This window comes from Mixophyes fleayi, chromosome 9 (assembly GCF_038048845.1).
Source record: "Mixophyes fleayi isolate aMixFle1 chromosome 9, aMixFle1.hap1, whole genome shotgun sequence".
Classification (NCBI taxonomy): Eukaryota; Metazoa; Chordata; class Amphibia; order Anura; family Limnodynastidae; genus Mixophyes; species Mixophyes fleayi.
Window position 1 is genome coordinate 90,968,838 of NC_134410.1, and position 19,233 is coordinate 90,988,070.

Here is a 19,233-nt window from a genome sequence, read left to right on the forward strand (position 1 = left end):
CCTAGCCACAGTGCCCACTCGTAGAGCTTGTGACCAGCTTAAGAGTAAATGGGGAGAAAAAGTGTTTGTATATCATAACGGCAGATATTGCACATGTCAATTACTTCTAATAGGGATACAATCAATAAAATAGATAAAAGCGCTTGGTAAATCACACAAAGTATTTAATAAAAATAAAAGTGTAATGCACAATAAATACACAAAAGTTTATGGCCATAAACAACCCCAAGAGAACATTCAGATATATAACATCAATATAAGATCATATAACTGCAAATGCACATATGTAGAAAATCATTAGAGATAAAAGCGCTGATTGAAAAAATTCTAGGCAGATGAAAATACTCTCTCTATTCTTCTTATGTTATGTAGAGAAAGTGCTATATTAATTGCAGCATAAATGTTCAAGAGAGCAAACACCTCGTAGTGTGGATAGGGTCCTTTAGTGTTCACTCAGCTCCAATTAGGCCAATTAGATGATATCGTAAAATCCAAACAAGGTTGTATAGCTACAAGGTAGTAACAATTCGCTATAAACAAGGAATTCCTTTGTTATTGTGTTATATTCAGCATGATCCACTGTTCATATGGAAAAACTCACACCAATAAGTAATGCATGCCTTTAGAGCTGTATTAAAGGAACCCATATGTATATACATCACACCTGCTACAAAGCGCTACTCCATTCTGTCGTCCGCTTAGAAAGTGACAGTGTAGCGTCTCATAGAGACTTCTAATAGGGGTCCAGGGAAGTTAAACAAGCCTCAACGACAAAACTAAGGTGGTTACCGGTATCAAATGATCCCAAGGATATTCTACTTTCTTAGATATTGTAACAAGGGCCATGTTGCAGTTCAGGCATATAAAAGGTTAAAACATATGCACGTGGGAGTCCTAAACAATCAGTATTCAGAAGGCTGAAAGGTCAATGAACATAAAACAAGTGGGTTCAATATTAAATAGTATTTTTTTTTTTTGTTACATTTGTACGTTCTCCAGTATTACCCATTTTACCCCGGACATTGTTCCCCATGTTAATGAAACTGGGCTGTAATAAATTATGAACATTGCAGCAACACTTTTACATAAGGCAACTGGTATGTTAGTGCTCCTAAAGGAGACAAAACAACATCATAGATAAACTATGCATTGTATAATACATTTTGCAAGTTTCTGACTGTGGTGCATTTGGGTGTATTGAGTTAAGAAAAGATGCCCCCTCCCCCTCCTAATCCTATTACAGCGCTGCTCCTTATATTATAAATATTTCTTGCATTCAATGACAATATGTACTTCACTTTCCACCTTCAAAAACTATTTTTTTTTATATTATTGAAAGTGTTATGTGCCCTTAATACATCTTTCCATCCATGGTTATTAACTCAATTCAGCTGTTCTTTTCTTGAATTGTTCTTGATAATATTAAATTGCAAACATTTCTTTGCCGATAGCTCTGCTTGTATCTCTTTCCAACTGCCTCTAGACGCTTCTCCCAGGAACCGCTCTCAGACCCTCAGTCGCTTACTTTGGAAGCAAGCAAGTGTAACCAGTGAACTATGGGACAGACTGACTGCTCGTAGTTTAGACCAACAACGCCACCTGGAAAGGACACTGGAACAACTTCGGGATTTGGGAGTTGTAATGAAGGAGGCTACAGATGCACTAGAACAGGCTGAGAGTGTGCAAACAACTTGGGAACCTATTGGAGACTTGTTCATAGATTGTCTACCAGAGCACATCCAGGCTACAAAGGTAATGGAGAGAACTGAACAGCATACTTGCCCACATTTTAGATCTGCTCCGTGGAAGATGTGTAAAGGAAGTAGGAAATGAACAAGTAGATATGACTTAATTATACAATTTATATCACCATTTGGGTAGGGCTGCTAAGTACATCATTACACCACTGAGTTTGGGTGTAGCGTAATGACATCACAGCATGTCTCCCCACTCCTTGCAGTTATGAAAGTGCCCTTTCGAGAGTCTGTGAAGTTTCCCTAATTCAGGAGTTGCCCAGATATTTCAGTAGAGTAAGCAGCTATGGCGTACAGTAAGGGCTCCTTCACACTGCTATTATATATATAAAGTTGTACTAGAACGCACAGAGCAACATCTAAAACTTTTTAGTATTTATTGTCATCATAATAATTGCAACACTCCATTACCAGGTGTGCCTATGGAACGGTGTTAGACATAATTGCGATGCTGAACACGCCTACACCAAAAAACTAAATGGCGACACATACAATACAGACATGTAAGAAATACAGACAGTAATTACCAGTGACACGCAACAGTGAAAATGCAGACACTCACACTCCCGGCATTAAGGGAGCAATGCGAGCAGGTCCGACACCTATACAGCTGCAGGACCTGATGGCTGTATAATGTAGAAAAATAGATGAATTAAAAAAAAAAACGTGGGTTGCCCCCTCTGACCATTATTAACCCTAGTGCTGCTTGGCTTAGTGTTGGTTGTGGCGAAATCAGGGGGGGGGGGGTGGATCATGGGTTCCCCCTGATTTCACTATAACTAGCATGAGGCCAAACAGTGGTGGCACTATAGCAGGGAGACACGCGGCAGGCGATTCCCCTGCCATAATGACAACCAAACCCAGGCTGTTCAGCACTGGGCTGGATTCTCTAGGGAGTGGGGTCAGCAAAAGAATTGCGCAGGCCCCCCCTCTAGGAAGAACCAGCCCAGCACTGAAAGCACTAGGGCTCTTCCTATATCCCAAGGGCGGTGGGTGTAGGGTAATAAAGCTCGAGAAAGGGTTAAAAGTGAAAAATGTATACAAACACCATTTTAGTTTATGGAACTACAAGTCCCAGCAGCCTGTACAGGCTGCCATTGACAGTCTGGGCATGCTGGCGCTTGTAGAACTACAAGCACCAGCATACCCATGGCAGCCAGGGCATGCTGGCACTTGGAGAAGCACAAGTGCCACCATGCCCTGTCACCCAGGGCTTGCTGCGATCTGTAGTACAAAATAAAATGTTAAATAAACCACAACACCCTCTTTAATACCACATTATTTTAATAAAAATAATAAAACCCCTAAAATAAAACACAACCACCCCCAAATACTTACCAACAGATGTCTTCTGTTTTTAGAAGCTTGCAATACAATTTTGCCTGAAATCATGTCCAAATAAAACCCTCAAACTCCAAAAGGTCCAGTAGCTGTCCCAAATAAATGATTTTGTGGTCCAAATACCCCCTTTTCAAAATGTCTTGAAAATTCTTCTGATCTTCTGGCCCATAGACCCCCTTTTTTAATTTCAAAATGGCTTGAAAATTCTTCCTTTTTTAGACCCCAAAACCACACGGAGGGGTGATTTTCATGTCATTTTTTTTTGGTATGTGCAAATTCAGCATTGCAATTTCATACACAACACCTATGGAACAAGTGTTTGTAGTAGAATAGTAGCTCTCACCATTATATTGTCTATGCAATACCTCCACCTTACAAAGTAACATAGTTGGTGAGGTTGAAAATAGACACAAGTACATCAAGTTTAATCTATTTTGGATCTCCTGCGATCCCTATCTTATATTTGAAATTGATCCAGATGAAGCAACCGCCAGTCTGTTTCAATCGGGAAAAATCCCTCCTGACACAATATTGCAGTCCTACTGCTCCCTGGATCCACTACTATCCTTCATTTTATTTAACGGTCATAACCCTGGATACCTGGATTTTCGCAAAAAAATTGACTAACCCTCTCTTAAACATATTAATTGTATCTGCCATAACAACCTTCCCTGGCAGTGAATTACATATCTTAACTGCCCTTACTGTAAAGAACCCCTTCCTTTGCTGGTTGTGAAACTTCCTCTCCTCTAACCTAAGGGGGTGACCGTGTGTTCTGTGTACAGTCTTTGGGGTCAAAAGTTCTGTATTTACTCTTAATGTATTTGTACAAAGTAATCATATCCCCGCTTAGATACCTCTTTTCTAAAGTATACATGCCTGTTTGGCTATCCTTTTTTTCACAACTTAATGACTCCATATCCTTTTTCAATTTTGTCGCCCTTCTCTGAATCATATCTAGTTCCAAAATATCTTTTTTTTATAGAGTGGTTTCCAGAACTGTACTCCATATTCAAGATGAGGTCTTACCAGCAATTTTATATAGTGGCAAAATTACACTGTCTTCCCTTGCATCTATGCCCCTTTTATGCATGGCGATATTTATTTATTTATTAGTTCTTGCAGCTACTACTTGACAATAAGCACTATTGCTAAGGCTACTGTCTATGAGCATTCTCAAATCTTTTTCCATTATAGATTCGCCTAAATTTATCCCATTTAATTTATAGATTGCGTGCTTGTTTTTGATCCCTAAGTGCATAACCTTACATTTATCTAAGTTAAACTTAATCTTCCATTTGCCCGCCCCATCCTCAGTTTTATTCAAGTCCCTCTGTAGAGAAACTACATATTGCTCTGATTTTATTATCTTGCAAAGTTTAGTGTCATCTGCAAAAATGGAAACTTTGCACCTTTGTCTGAATCACATGGCGTCTTTGTTGGGTAATGTCCAGAAACCCTGCAGCACCAGAAGAAGAATAAGGGAACCCTCTGCCCACCTCCTATCTATGACCCCAGGCACACAAATCAAATAGTGATGCTTCAGACTGTTTTTTAGAAGCCACACTGGTGAATTTATTTCTAAAGTATGTGGACCACTAAATGTTTTGTCTTTTTTTAAATATCTAAAAAAAATAAATATTTAGAAGGTTGTTTTGCAATGGGGGTGTGGCCACATCCCAGAGGGCTGCCAATTAGCTACCTCCCTTCCCTCCCAAAAGACAGCTGGACAGATCTCTAAATTCGGGACTGTCCCGCTGGGATAGGGAAGATGAGAGGTACGGTACAATACAGAAATCATGCAACAAAACGTCAATGTAGTTATAAATGTCCAAGTCTTTGATATCTTTTAGTATCAAAGCTGCAGATTCTTGCTTAATTGATCCAAGACTCTAGGAACGTATATGCAATCTCTATATAAAGAAATGAAACGGCTCACTTGAATCATTGGACTTGGCACACCATAAAAACAGCAGTAATAACACACAACTTGCAGTATCTTTCCTCCAGGAAAATATATATTTCTCACAAATATAAAATCCAACACTCCTTCTCCCTTACTTGATGTTTCTCAAAATAGAGGTAGAAACTGGTGCAAACAAAATGGTGGCTGCTTCCTCCTTTTAGCTACAATGATGAAACTTCACTGCTCTCTTTTTTTTTCCAGAGTATGTCGCACTTTAAACTCGCAGTTTACTCAGTGAAATGCTTCCCCTTTGCATTTAACAACCTATTTCTTCTTGATATCTCAGTCCCAAAATCTCTGTCTGTCTCTCCCTGCACTATTACCATTGAAAATAAAAAACACAGTCCTGCAAAAGGGTTTTAAATCATTATCTTCAGGTCTCCCCAACAAATCAATGTCTTACTAAACTGTAGCCACAAATCTCAGTCCAGCAAAGAGATTATTCTTTAAATAATCAGTACTTATTTCACAGTTCTCAAACTGTCACTTCCAGCATGGCTCCTCTCAGCAATGGTGTCTGTCAGTCTGACCCACTTATTTCCAAATGATTATCTCCTCAAACTCCTAAAATCCTTCTCTAGTCCCTTTCTCTCTTTCTCTGCGACTCTGAGTAATAAACCCTTCCTCTGGTTCCACAGTGCAGCTTTCTCCAATTGTCCCTCTCGCAACGGCTCTGTCTCCTGGCTGTCAGCATCTCTCTGACAACCCTCTCTAATTCCCCCTACCCTGTTTTCCAGCTTAACACACAATTTTTCCATCCCTGATGGCTTCTTTGTGTCTCTCTGATCTCTTTCTTACCCCAACGCAGTCTGGGGGTTGTAGTTTCCAAGCAGTCTCTCTGTGTTCTGTTTCACATGTGCTGCCTGTCATAGGCTACACAATGAAACAATGCAGAGGAATGTCACCACAAACCTATTTCATGATCAGCAGAAGACACATTTATCGGCAGATGATCCCTCCAGTTGCAGTTATCATTTGCGGATAAGTGTGTCTTATGCTGACCCTACTTTGAATGCAGCGCTGAATCGAGGGGAGTTCCTGCATGCTAGAGCCAGACGAGTTTTCCATTGGACAAAAAACTGTTTTCACTTAGAAACTAAGGGGTAAATTTATCAGGTTGTGGGTTTGGAGATGTTGCCTATAGCAACCAATGAGATTCTAGTTATCATTTATTTAGTACATACTACAAAATGACAGCTAGAATCTGATTAGTTGCTATAGGCAGCATATCCACTTTTTCAAACCAGCAGCTTGATGAATTTATCCCCAAGTGATTTGGAGGGACTGTACTTGTTTTTCGTAATCCATTCTCACTTTGCATCTGTCGGTTCTCTCCAAATAATACTCAGTGCTTATTATTGATACACATGATCTATTGGAGCAATTCTATCAGAAAACAACACTACTCCTACCTGAAGTAATTTGGATATACTGAATCATTTGAAACTATTATCGGCTTTATTGGAGAGTCTCAATTTCTTTGATTTAATTACCTAATCTTTGTAAATAGATTTGTGGTGATATTCCTCTATATTGTTTTATTATTATGATGACAATAAATGCTAATATTTTTTAGATATTGGTCTCTGTGTTTAAGAACAATCTCTATCAAAAGTTAGGTCCATATATATTTGGACACTGACAGAATTTTTGTTATTTTAACTGTTTACCTAAACACATACAGTTATATAATGAACATAAAGTGCAGATTATCAGATTTAATTTGAGGATATTCACATCCAAATTAAGGAGGGGTTTAGGATTTACAGCTGTTTAATATGTAGTCCCCTCTTTTTCAAGGGACCAAAAGTAATTGGACAATGGACTCAAAAGCTATTTCATGAACAGGTGTGAGCTATTCTATCATTCATTTTTTATCAACTAAAAAGACAAAAGGTTGATTCCAAGTGTGGCATTTGCATTTGGAAGCTGTTGCTGTTAATGTATAACATGCGGTCAAAGGTGCTCCCAATGCAAGTGAAACAGGCCACAAGAGATATAGCAGGAAAATTATTAGTGACCATGTCAACAGTTTGGTACATTCAGAGAAAATAAAGAACACACTTGTAAGCTCAACAACACAAAAAGGCCTGGACGTCAACGGAAGACAACGGTGGTGGATGATCGCATGATTCTTTCCATGGTAAAGAAAAATCCATTCACAACAACTAGCCAAATGAAGAACACTCTCCAGGAAGGAGGCATATTCAAGTCTGCCATAAAAAGAAGACTTCACAAGAGCAAATACAGAGCGTTCACCACAAGGTGCAAACCATTTATAAGCCTTAAGATTAGAAAGGCGACTTTAGATTTTGCCACAAAAAAAACTACAAAATTCAGCCCAGTTCTGGAACAGAATTCTTTGGACAGGTGAAACTGAGATCAACCTGTACCAGAATGATGGGAAGAAAAAAGTATGGGAAAGACTTGGAATGGCTCATGATCCGAAGCATACCACATCCTCTGTAAAACAGAATGGAGGCAGTGTCATGGTATAGGCATGTACGGCTTTCAGTGGCACTGGGTCACTGGTGTTTATTGATGATGCGACAGAAGCAGGTGGATGAATTATGAATTGTATAGTGATATTTTGTCTGCAGAGATTTAGCCAATTCAGCAAAGTTGATTGGAGGGCACTTCACAGTACAGATGGAAACTGCCCCAAAACATACTGCGAAAGCAACCCAGGAATATTGTAAGGCAAAGAAGTGGAATATTCTGCAATGGCTGAATCTATCATCTGATCTCAACCCGATCGAGCATGCATTTCACTTGCTGAAGACAAACCTAAAGGCAAAACAAACAACAACTTAAGACAGATGCAGTGAAGAAAACAAACAGTTGTTGTCAGCGCTTATCCTTAACACTGCATATCTGTGTGTATCTAGCAAAATGAAAACATGAGTTATTAGTTCATATTTTGATCAAAACATTTAAGCTTGCATCCCAACGTCAAGGGCACCTCATTATATGCAGGTCCTACACTGACCTAGCTGCAGTGAAGGCCTGGCTAAGGATAACAAGGAGGAAACCCAGCATTTGGTGGTGTCCATGGGTTCCAGACTTCAGGAAAAGGATTCACGACAAAGTGTTAAAAATTAACATTTTCTTTATGACTATGTTAATTTGTTCAATTCCATTTTAGCCCCTAATAATAGGGGACTGTATATAAAAATGGTTGCAATTTCTAAATGTTCCACAGTATATTTGTTTAACCCCTTGAATTTAAACTGAAAGTCTGCACTTCAATTGCATCTCCATTGTTTAATTTCAAATCCATTGTGGCGGTGTACAGAGCAAAAATTATGAAAATTTTGTCACTGTCCAAATATTTCCGGACTTAGCTGTAGACACATTCATTAGCGCAGACAGATTTTGTATTTTCGATTGTACATTTTTAAAGATTTTTAGAGATTGTAGAGTCTCTTGGCCAGCAACTAGGTTTGCATTTATCTAGTTTATTAGCGCTTGACTCGTATCAATGATTATACTTTTAAGAATTGTTATATTATTTTATGAGCAAATAAATTTTTTTATGTGTTCTGATGTGACTTTTTATAGCACTTGCGCATGTGTGTATACTGCAGTCTGTTCTGTTTGTCTAAGTACAGCAAGTACTGTTAAAGCAGATTGTACTTACACCCAGATTCAAATCAAAATGTATCCTGAAATATGCTTGAATTTGAATACAGCCAGAACAACACTAGTAGTATGCTCTTTTTTAAAAAAAAACAAAAAAAACGCAACTTACCTGAATCAGGCCCCCTGTGCTCACAGGGATTACAGACACTAAATTGTTTGCAAACCTATGGGAGGGCAAAGGGTAAAACTGATGTTGAAAACATGTAAATGTGTACTGTATTAAATAATGTGAAATAGTCATAATTAGCAATGTGTTACACATTATTTCTCAATCATCAGATGAAACGTCTATTAATCATTCTTTAGCTTTTTAAGGAGGAGATGTCTCCTATAATGGACACAATCAAGATGACAAATGACCTTGCTCATCAGATGGCCCTTTGTGATGTTCACCTTTCTTTGGAGAATGCACGTGAGCTCGAGCAAATTAATAACCGTTGGAAACAGCTGCAGGTATATACTAATATAAATAACGCATTGTAATTATACAGATATAATGAAGCGCAAGAAATCTAAACAGAATGACTGCCTTTTATCTACTTAAACATTAAAAAAGACATAGGTAATAATACTTTCTATAAGAATATTTTGTGTGATGCTTATTTTGAAAATAACAGGCCAAGTGATACAAAGAAGCATATAGGATGTGATTTAAGATACATACACACTGACAATAATATGAACTTGTGTTTGAGACAAACACATATAAAATGGAACACTATACTGTCTTTGTCATCATAGACATGGTTGTTGCAGCATGTTGAGCTGCATTTATGTGAACACTCCCTAAACTTTTTCTAGCACATCAAGATGATGGTTAATGAGGTGTGCACCTTCTGATAGGAGGAGTTGGGTGGATGCAATACTGCTGAATGCAGGGTAGCTACAGTAAAGTACCTAACCTTACTTCTACAAGCAAAAATGTGCTCTCATATTAGGAATGATATATTTAAATAGACTTCAAGTGCTGTTATGCATTAAGGTGAACCTTCCCAGTTTAGCAAGAGTCCACAGAACATTTTTAACCCACATAGAAAGTCCTGATTTTAACATATCCCTGGGAAAGGAGGAAATTGGATATGAACTTATACTTTCAATGGGGTGTATTGTACACCATCACTATGCACTTTAGTATATTTATGAGAGCACAAATACCAATGTAACTAAAGCAATAAAATGTTCATGTGACACTGTAAATAAGGACAGTCCCTGTAATGTACTATTACTCTCATGATTCTTGGAACTGGGGGAACATGTGCCCGTCAGGTGCAACCCCAGCAGAGCATCGGGGGTAACAGTTCTCCCCATAGACATTATGCAGGTGTGGCGCAGAAAGAAGAAGATAAAAGGCCTCATTTAGAAATTGACACATTTTGCACTTCAAACGTACGAGTACGAGAAGATTCTGTTGGAAAAAAAGGGTACTTACGTGTGTATGTTGAGTCACGCATACGTTTCCAGGCCTAAGTGCTCCTATGTACAAGACAAACCTAAATCTAGATACAAACACAATTTAATGTGCATGCACAGTACAGAAATTAATTTATTCACACCACATAAATGTATGTATCAAAAACAAGAAGGAAAATCCCGCGCTGGGCTGCACTGCTCTGAAAATGCACAATGCAGCTGTAATAAACAGGGGTAAATAGCTAATCCCCAATACAAACTCACTAGGAAACAGACAAAAACAGCGCAACATGAGTGAAAATACGTTCTTTATCAAAAACCAGGCCAGAAAAGAGACTGTGATCTCTGCAGATTAATATTCAATACAATTTCATCTTAAAAATACATTCAGAAAACATATATATCACCAATGCAGTAAATGAAAAAAGAGCTTTTCTTAGACTCATATAAGTTGTTAAGTGTTAGACTCATGAGTTGGTAAGGACCTTACGAATAGACGTGGATAATCTGGAAAGATCGCCGCAGTCGGTATCAGGAAGTAGATATCCCGCTGGTAATATTCTCTTAATAATGGTTACACATTGTCTGCACGGATATCAACTGTGATGGTAAACTGAGCTTGGTCTGGATTAACGAGCCCATTAGAAGTCCAGGAACATAATATATAGGAAGGTGAAACAGGTAGTACTCATAGACACCTTCATATTCCCTCTTCTACGGCTCTCCGATTCTGGCTCTTTCTGCAACTCTCCGACTATAGATGTGGTCCGAAGTACTGTGAGTATGGGAAATCTGTCTGGGCAGAAACCAAAAGTAAAAATCATTCATTCCTCATGCATTTAATCCATCTCGGTATCCTCAATGTGTGTATATGTGAGAAAATCTCCAGGTCCGTATTAGTAGTAGTATATAAACTCAAGAGATCAAATAGGCTGACGCGTTTCGTCTCTCAGATGTTCCTGTACTTATAGTGGGCTCGTTAATCCAGACCAAGCTCAGTTTACCATCACAGTTGATATCCGTGCAGACAATGTGTAACCATTATTAAGAGAATATTACCAGCGGGATATCTACTCCCTGATACCGAATGCGGTGATCTTTCCAGATTATCCACGTGTATTCGTAAGGTCCTTACCAACTCATGAGTCTAACACTTAACAACTTATATGAGTCTAAGAAAAGCTCTTTTTTCATTTACTGCATTGGTGATATATATGTTTTCTGAATGTATTTTTAAGATGAAATTGTATTGAATATTAATCTGCAGAGATCACAGTCTCTTTTCTGGCCTGGTTTTTGATAAAGAACGTATTTTCACTCATGTTGCGCTGTTTTTGTCTGTTTCCTAGTGAGTTTGTATTGGGGATTAGCTATTTACCCCTAGGAGGCGAAAACAAATGTATATAATTGTGACAAAGTCACTGGGTTAGTGCTGAATGGTAGAGGGATATGTTTCAGGCTTTCTGTCTTGTTTACTTTAAAACACCAGGGAGATTGTTTATGTGTGTGGGAAAACCTTCCCAAAGTGTTTCCCATCTATAGGAAAAGGTAAGGTAATGGTGTATGGTAAGGGGCCCATTCCAGGTCTTCTGGGCCTTCAGACTAAGTGTAGAGGTGTTTAAAAAGCAGTCAGGTTGGCCATGCAATCTCTGTGAGAGCAAGCCTCACATCTGCCTGTGAGTAAACCGTGCTGAAACTGCTTATGTTTTATTTTAGATTTGTTAGTCAGGCAGGGGCGGATCTAGAACATTGCTATACCCCGGGCGATTTAGCGGGGGGTTATTTAGGCCCCGCCCCCTTTTTACATCAAAGGCTGCCAGCGGATGCACAGTATGTGCAGGTCCGCTCGGCAGTGACAGTGTGCTGCCTGGCTGCTATGATTGTGTTTAAAACACAATCATAGCAGCCGGGCAGCACACTGTCACTGCCAAACGGACCTGCACATACTGTGCAGCCATCGGCAGAAAGTCCCTGCTAGGATTGCCCCCCTGGATCCGCCACTGTAGTCAGGAGCCAGGGGAGACTGGGCTGGTCGCATAGTGAGCTACCTTGGGCTGGGTCACTGTACCAACTGCATTTTTTGCCCATTAAAATGTTCTGTGGCAAGAGCCTGCTACTGCAGAAGCACACGCGTACAACTTCTTCCTTTTTATGGTTCTTTATTGTCAGGATGGTAATAATGTTTTGACACCGTATACTTGCACAGCAATTATGGAGACCCTCAACGCTTACTATACATAGTCCAGCTCTCTGTCCAGATCAGCCAGCTAGCCCAGCGTTGATCTTCCTAAACAATGAAACAAGCAGGGTTTTATACCTGACACTCCTCCCACAGGCCTAGCTTGATGGACAGGTGACACACCCACCTTCTCTTTAAAAGGAAACACCCATCCCTGGCTCTGTTTAGACTATCATACCCACCCTGTCTGTTTGCTGAGAGGAAGCAGCTTTTAAATCATGTAAGTAAACCAATTTTAAACTACACATATGTTTTTACCTGGTTTAATCTCCACCTAGGTACATAACTGTGCCAATGTTTTACTCTACTTCCCTGCTTTCTCTGCATATTGCCAGCTAAATGCCTCCTTTTGTTACATATCCCTCCCCCTAGTGTCTCCAAGTAGGGGGGCGCAAACTTCGCGAGGAGCGCATATTTTCGTGACAACGCATCTGCATTTTTGTGTAGAATTCCAGGCCTATGTTCTACTGAGAACTTGAAAGGTTGTAGTGCCAAGAACCAGCGGGTTACCTTGGCATTTACCTCCCGGTTGTTCTGCATCCATCTTAATGGTGCATGGTCTGTTATTAGGGTGAACTCTCTGCCTAGGAGATAATAGCGCAGAGCTTCTGTAGCCCATTTTATGGCGAGACATTCTTTTTCCACAGTGGCATATTTTTGTTCCCTTGGAAGCAACTTATGACTTAGGTACAGGACAGGATTTTCTACTCCGTTCTTCTCCTGTGACAAGACTGCACCTAAGCCAACACCAGAAGCATCAGTTTGGAGGAAGAACCTCCGGGTAAAATCTGGTGCTTTTAGAACTGGACAGGAACAAAGAGCTAACCGAAGATCAGACCAGGCGGTTTCTGCAGAGTCAGACCAGGTTAATCTATCTGGACAACTTTTTTTTAACATGTCCGTAAGTGGAGCAGTTCTAGTGGCGAAGTGGCTTACAAACGGCCTGTAGTAACCTACTAAGCCTAAAAAGGTTCTTAACTGTGACCTTTTTCTCTGGTCTTGTCCAATTTTTGACTGCCTCCACTTTGTCTAGCTGGGGTTTTACATGCCCTCGACCAACAATGTACCCCAAATATTTGGCTTCTCTCATGGCTATGGCACATTTCTCTGGGTTAGCTGTTAACCCTGCAGACCGTAATGAAGCTAAAACTGCCTCAACTTTGGCTAAATGTAATCCCCAGTCTGGGGTATAAATCACTATATCGTCCAAATAAGCAGCTGCATAAGCTGTGTGAGGTCGTAGCAATTTATTCATAGCCCTTTGGAAGGTGGCAGGTGCCCCATGCAACCCAAAGGGTAGGACTTTATATTGATAGAGACCATCAGGGGTGGAAAATGCAGTCTTTGGCTTGGCCGTGGAAGTCAGGGGAACTTGCCAATAATCCTTTGTTAGATCAAGGGTTGTTAAATGATTGCTACCAGCAAGATTATCCCCGAGGACATCCACACGTGGCATCGGATAGGCATCAAACTGCGACATACTGTTTAGGCGCCTAAAGTCATTGCAGAACCTAATTGTCCCATTGGGTTTCGGGACAAGCACAATGGGACTATTCCATTCACTAGTGGACTCTTCAATTACATCTAACTGGAGCATCTTCTCGACCTCCTTTCTCACGTCCACCCGTCTGGCTTCTGGAATACGATATGGCTTCTGCTTGACAATGACTCCTGGCGCAGTGACAATGTCGTGTTCGATTAAGGTAGTGCGCCCAGGAATGGAAGAGAAGGCATCCCTGTTCCGGCGAATCATTTCTTCAGTCTGTTGTCTCTGCTGAATGGGCAAGGCTGCCTCTATGGGCACTTCAGACTTTGCAATGGCAGTACTCACTACCTGAGAAGAGGTTTCCTCATCATGCCAGGGTTTAAGGAGGTTCATATGATATATTTGCTCCTCACTTCTCCTACCTAACTGGTGGACTCTGTAATTGACAGGACCGACAGCCTCTAGAACTTCATATGGACCCTGCCAATGGGCGAAAAGTTTGCTTTCCTGGGTAGGAACCAGGACTAGGACCTTGTCCCCAGGCTTGAAAGATCGAACAACAGCACTTTTGTCATAACTTTTCTTCTGTCGTTCCTGAGCCTCTTTTACATGTTGCTGCACAATGGACCCTATCTTTCCTAGCCTCTCATACATTTGGGACACAAATTGTACCAGATTTGGCTCCCTGGGACCTTGCTGCTCCCACCCATCTTTTAACATATCCAAGATACCCCTGGGCTGTCTCCCAAACAATAACTCAAAGGGACTAAACCCTGTTGAAGCTTGAGGTACCTCACGGATGGCAAACATCAAATAGGGAATAAGAGTGTCCCAATCTTTTTTCTCTTGAGCCACTGCTTTCCTGAGCATGTGCTTTAATGTGCGGTTAAAGCGTTCCACCAAGCCATCTGTTTGTGGATGATATACAGAGGTGTGAAGCGCCGTAACCCCTAGCAACTGACACATGTCCTTCATCAGTTTAGACATGAATGGAGTACTCTGATCTGTGAGAATTTCTTTGGGTATTCCCAAGCGTGTAAACATCAATGCAAGTTCTTTAGCTATGGTGCTGGACTTTATGTTTTGTAGGGGAATTGCCTCTGGATACCTGGTTGCATAGTCAAGCACCACTAGTATATATTGGTGCCCACGTGCAGATTTTTCCAGGGGCCCCACAAGGTCCATAGCTATCCGTTCAAATAGGAACTTGTACTATTGGTATTGGAATGAGAGGTGCCCTGTACATGGGTTTGGGACAGGTTCTCTGACAAATGGGACAGGACCGGCAATACTTTTTTACTGCCATGTGTACACCGGGCCAGTAAAACCTAAGCAGAACTCGTTCCCGTGTTTTATCCTCCCCTAGGTGTCCCCCACAGACATGTACGCAAAGAACTTTCACTTTGGGCAACCGAGAAGTTATTGGTTTCCAGCTCTGCTTTACCCGAAACCATGAGAGTTCACTCCCCTAGTCAACCAAGGCCAGAACAAGGTTTTGGTTGATTAGCACAGTCACCCGGAACAAACAAGGACTTCCTGATGTGGGACTCATGGTTAAACAGCTTGGAAATGCAGGTCCAATATGTGCTACAGAACAGTCCATGGGTTCCTGTAGTTTAGGACACTCTGCTTAAAGTGGCCTGGCTCACCAGATTCAAAACACTTCAGATTAGACAGCTTTGCACCTGGCCCTCTGTCCGTAGCAGTTTTGCCATTGGGCCCTGTGGTAAGGAATGTCAAACCTGGCTTTTGGCATGGCAGCGGCTTTGGCACAAATGCAGGTTCTTTAGTCATTTGCTGTAGCGCACAAAACCTTTCTACCACGGTGGCAAGATCTTCATAAGTTTGTGGGTCTGATTGCAGAACCTACCTTTGCAAATCGCGCTTCAGCCCCAGGATGCAGTGATCTATCGCCAGAACTTCAATAATCCGAGAAGGCGAATTCTCCTCAGGCTGCAGCCACTTCTTTAAAATTTTAGAAAGCTCAGCCACTTGCGATCTTTCTTTATCATAGCGCCATTGGTGATAGCGCTGGGCTCTGCCTGGCCCGGAAACTCCAATGCGAGCCAATATCTCAGACTTTAGACTAGAGATGGTCACTGACCCCCGTGTTTTGGTTTTGGATTCGGTTTTGGATCTGGATTACCGTCGTGTTTTGGTTTTGCAAAACCGCCATTGCGTGTTTTGGTTTTGTTTGGTTTTGTTTTGCTATTTTGTTGGAAAATCAATGTTTTTGGGCCTAAAATAACCCAATGTAGTGCTCCAAATGTTTTAGAGATAAGTAATCGAATTATTGAGGTAATAAATCATCCAAAAAAACTGTTTAATTCTTCGTTGGTAGGCCTTCATTTATTCTACACACAAAACAGATTGTCTTCCTCTCCATCTATGCATATTGGCAATGCAGCCATCGTCTTTGGATGTATATTACACCCTACACTTATAGTTAAATATGTAAAGAAATGGAAAAAGGCAGTTTGCTTTCTGTCTCTATAGGCCCCCCTCCACTTGTTTAAAAAAACAAAAAATTCAGCCGTTATAGACTGTACAATATTAATTGACATGGAGAAAGCCAGTTTGGTTTCTGTCTCTCTAGGCCCCCCTCCACTTGTATAAAATACCAAAAAATTCAGCCGTTATAGACTGTACAATATTATGAGAAATGGACAAAGCCAGTTTGGGGTCACTCTGTCTATGACACCCTGCCCTTAAGGATAAATTGCCCTAACAGCAGCCTTTCAAGATGGTACGTGATATGGAAATGCCACAAGTCCCTTTCCTCTTTGGGGGTAGATTGCACCCTACACTAATATAGAAAGTATTAAAAAGATGTTATCGTTATCATCTTCAGCTTCATCCTCACCCTCATCAGTGTGTACGTCATCATCACAGACTATCAATTCATCGCCGCTTGAATCCGCCATTAGAGAACAGTCAGTGCTTGGATGTCTTGGATGGTGAAGGCCTTCCTTGTGGAAGATGTAGTTCATTTTTATAAACATCATTTTCTCCACATTTTTGGGGAGTAACCTTCTACGGCGATCACTGACTAAGTTCCCTGCTGTGCTGAACACTCGTTCAGAGTACACACTGAAGGGGGGGCAGCTTAGGTATTGTAAAGCAAGTTTGTACATGGGTTTCCTATGGCCTGATTTTCTTCCCAGTAAGGAATGGGACTGTCTGACATTTCCATGTCAACTACCTCTTGAAAGTAATCCTCCACCATCCTTTGCATGTTTATACTCGTATTGGATGGAGTTATGGGCAAAGTGACACATTTTTTTGAAAAATCCTTCAAACCAGCCCAGATGTTAAATTGTTCTGGTCTGCCCCCTGCGTCTTCCCTGCTTCTTTTTGGGAAATTTAATTTTTTACGAGCAGCAGCAGCTTGAGAAAGTGAAGGAGGACAAGTCGTCAAGCCAAGGCCCAGTTCAGCGGCCAACTTGCTGAGCAATAGCTCCTTGCAAAAGTTCACATCTTGCTCATTTACAAGTAAAGACTCAAGGTAGGTTTTAAACCTTGGATCAAGCACAGTGGCCAAAACGTACTGATCCGAGTTCAAGATCTTAATAACTCGAGGATCATTGTGAAGCGAATTAAGTACTTGATCGACAAGGCCAACATACTTTGCTGAATTGCTTGCTTTCAGCTCCTCCTTCATTTTCTCAAGCTGCTTTCCAATAGTCTAATTAAAGGAATGACTTGGCTCAAACTAGCAGAGTCTGCACTCACCTCACACGTCACAACTTCAAATGGTTTCAGCACCTTGCACAGGACTGAAAGGATTCCCCACTGTGCAAGAGTGAAATACATCCCCCCTCTTTTCCCAATGTCATGGCTTGTGCAATACGCTTGAATGGCTTTGCGCTGTTACTCCATCCTCTGAAGCATGTACAGGGTGGAATTCCACCTAGTTACCACCTCTTGCTTAAGTTGGTGGCAGGGCAAGTTAAACTGCTCTTGGAGCTGCTGTAATCTCCTACATGCTGTGGCTGAATGCCTGAAATGGCCTGAAACTTTACGGGCCACCGAAAGCATCTCCTGCACCTCACGGTTATTTCGTAGGAAGCTCTGCACCACCAAGTTGATGGTGTGAGCAAAACATGGAATGTGTTGGAAATCACCCAGCTGTAATGCTCGCACTATATTGTTGGCGTTATCAGAAATGATATACCCTGGGGAGAGTCCAAGTGGTATAAGCCATGCATCAATCACATCTCTCAGTTTGCGTAACAAATTGTCAGCCATATGCCTGTTAGTGAAGCCGGTGATACAAAGAGTGGCCTGCCTGTGACAAATGTTACGTAGTGGTGTACATGCTGCTGCTGTTCCTGCTGGTGTAGGTGAATGACCAACCCAGTGGGCTGTCACAGTCATATAGTCTTTGGTTTGGCCACTTCCACTTGTCCACATATCTGTGGTTAAGTGAACAGTGGGCAGAATGGCATTTTTCAGCGCAATCTCTACATTTTTACACACTTTTTGGTATAGTTGTGGAATTGCTTTACGGGAGAAAGCTGTTGTTATACTGATCCTGGTACTTAGTACTATATAAAGAATATATACATCTCAAGACTCGTTCTGTCTGAATATAATGTAACTCCTGAGGTGATTCTTTATCTATGAGACCTCCTGCTGCACACCTATGGTATCATCCATCGCAGAATGCCAATAGGTTATGGGCCCAGACTGGAGTCTATACAAGATAAAGTTATCAGGAGTGCATCCTAAGCAGCATCCAGATCACGAGCTGCACTGCAAGTCCCAGCAGGCACAGAAAGCAGACTGTGTAACGTACACAAGAAACACCCAGGAGAACCTTGGAGAGAAAACTGTGAGTAAAACAGGTTTAATACCACAGAAGAATAGAGAGATTCATACAAGTAAGGGTTATGGCCAATTACACAGATCTCAGACTAGCTGCTAGCAAGCTTTCTAATGAGAACTATCAGACATGGAAGTTTAAAGTAGAAATGCTATTAACCAGAGATGATTTATGGGAAGTCATAAGTGCAGACAGACCTAAAGGAGAGGATCAGCAGTGGATTAAGAAGGACAAACAGTCAAGAGCCACCATAAGTTTACTGGTGGAAGATGATCAGCTTATACACATAAGACAAGAGAGTACAGCTAAAGACATGTGGATTGCATTACAGAGGGTGCATAAAGGATCAAGTTTGAACAGCAAACTATTCCTATTAAGAAAACTATACCAAATGAGATTTAACAAAGGCAACACAATGCAAGAACACATCAGTGCACTACTAGAGATAACCATACAGCTCAGGTCAATGGGAGAAGAAATCAAAAGCAACCACATAGTAGCTATCCTCCTGTGCAGCTTACCAGATACATACAGTGCACTAATAAATGCACTAGAAATGAGACCTGAAGC

The 19,233-nt window shown here is 41.0% G+C and overlaps 1 protein-coding gene across 3 annotated transcripts in view; it reads left to right on the forward strand.

The window, feature by feature from the left end:
* Nucleotides 1-1,492: 1,492 nt before the first annotated feature.
* The window catches only part of DRP2 (dystrophin related protein 2), a 280,136-nt gene continuing 262,395 nt past the window's right edge, over nucleotides 1,493-19,233 (forward strand). For all 3 annotated transcript variants that reach the window (XM_075184671.1, XM_075184672.1, XM_075184673.1), the window contains exons 1-2: nucleotides 1,493-1,752; nucleotides 9,010-9,156. In XM_075184671.1, coding sequence (XP_075040772.1) covers nucleotides 1,642-1,752; nucleotides 9,010-9,156 — 258 coding nt within the window. In that variant the 5' untranslated portion in view covers nucleotides 1,493-1,641. The remainder of the gene's footprint in view (nucleotides 1,753-9,009; nucleotides 9,157-19,233) is intronic.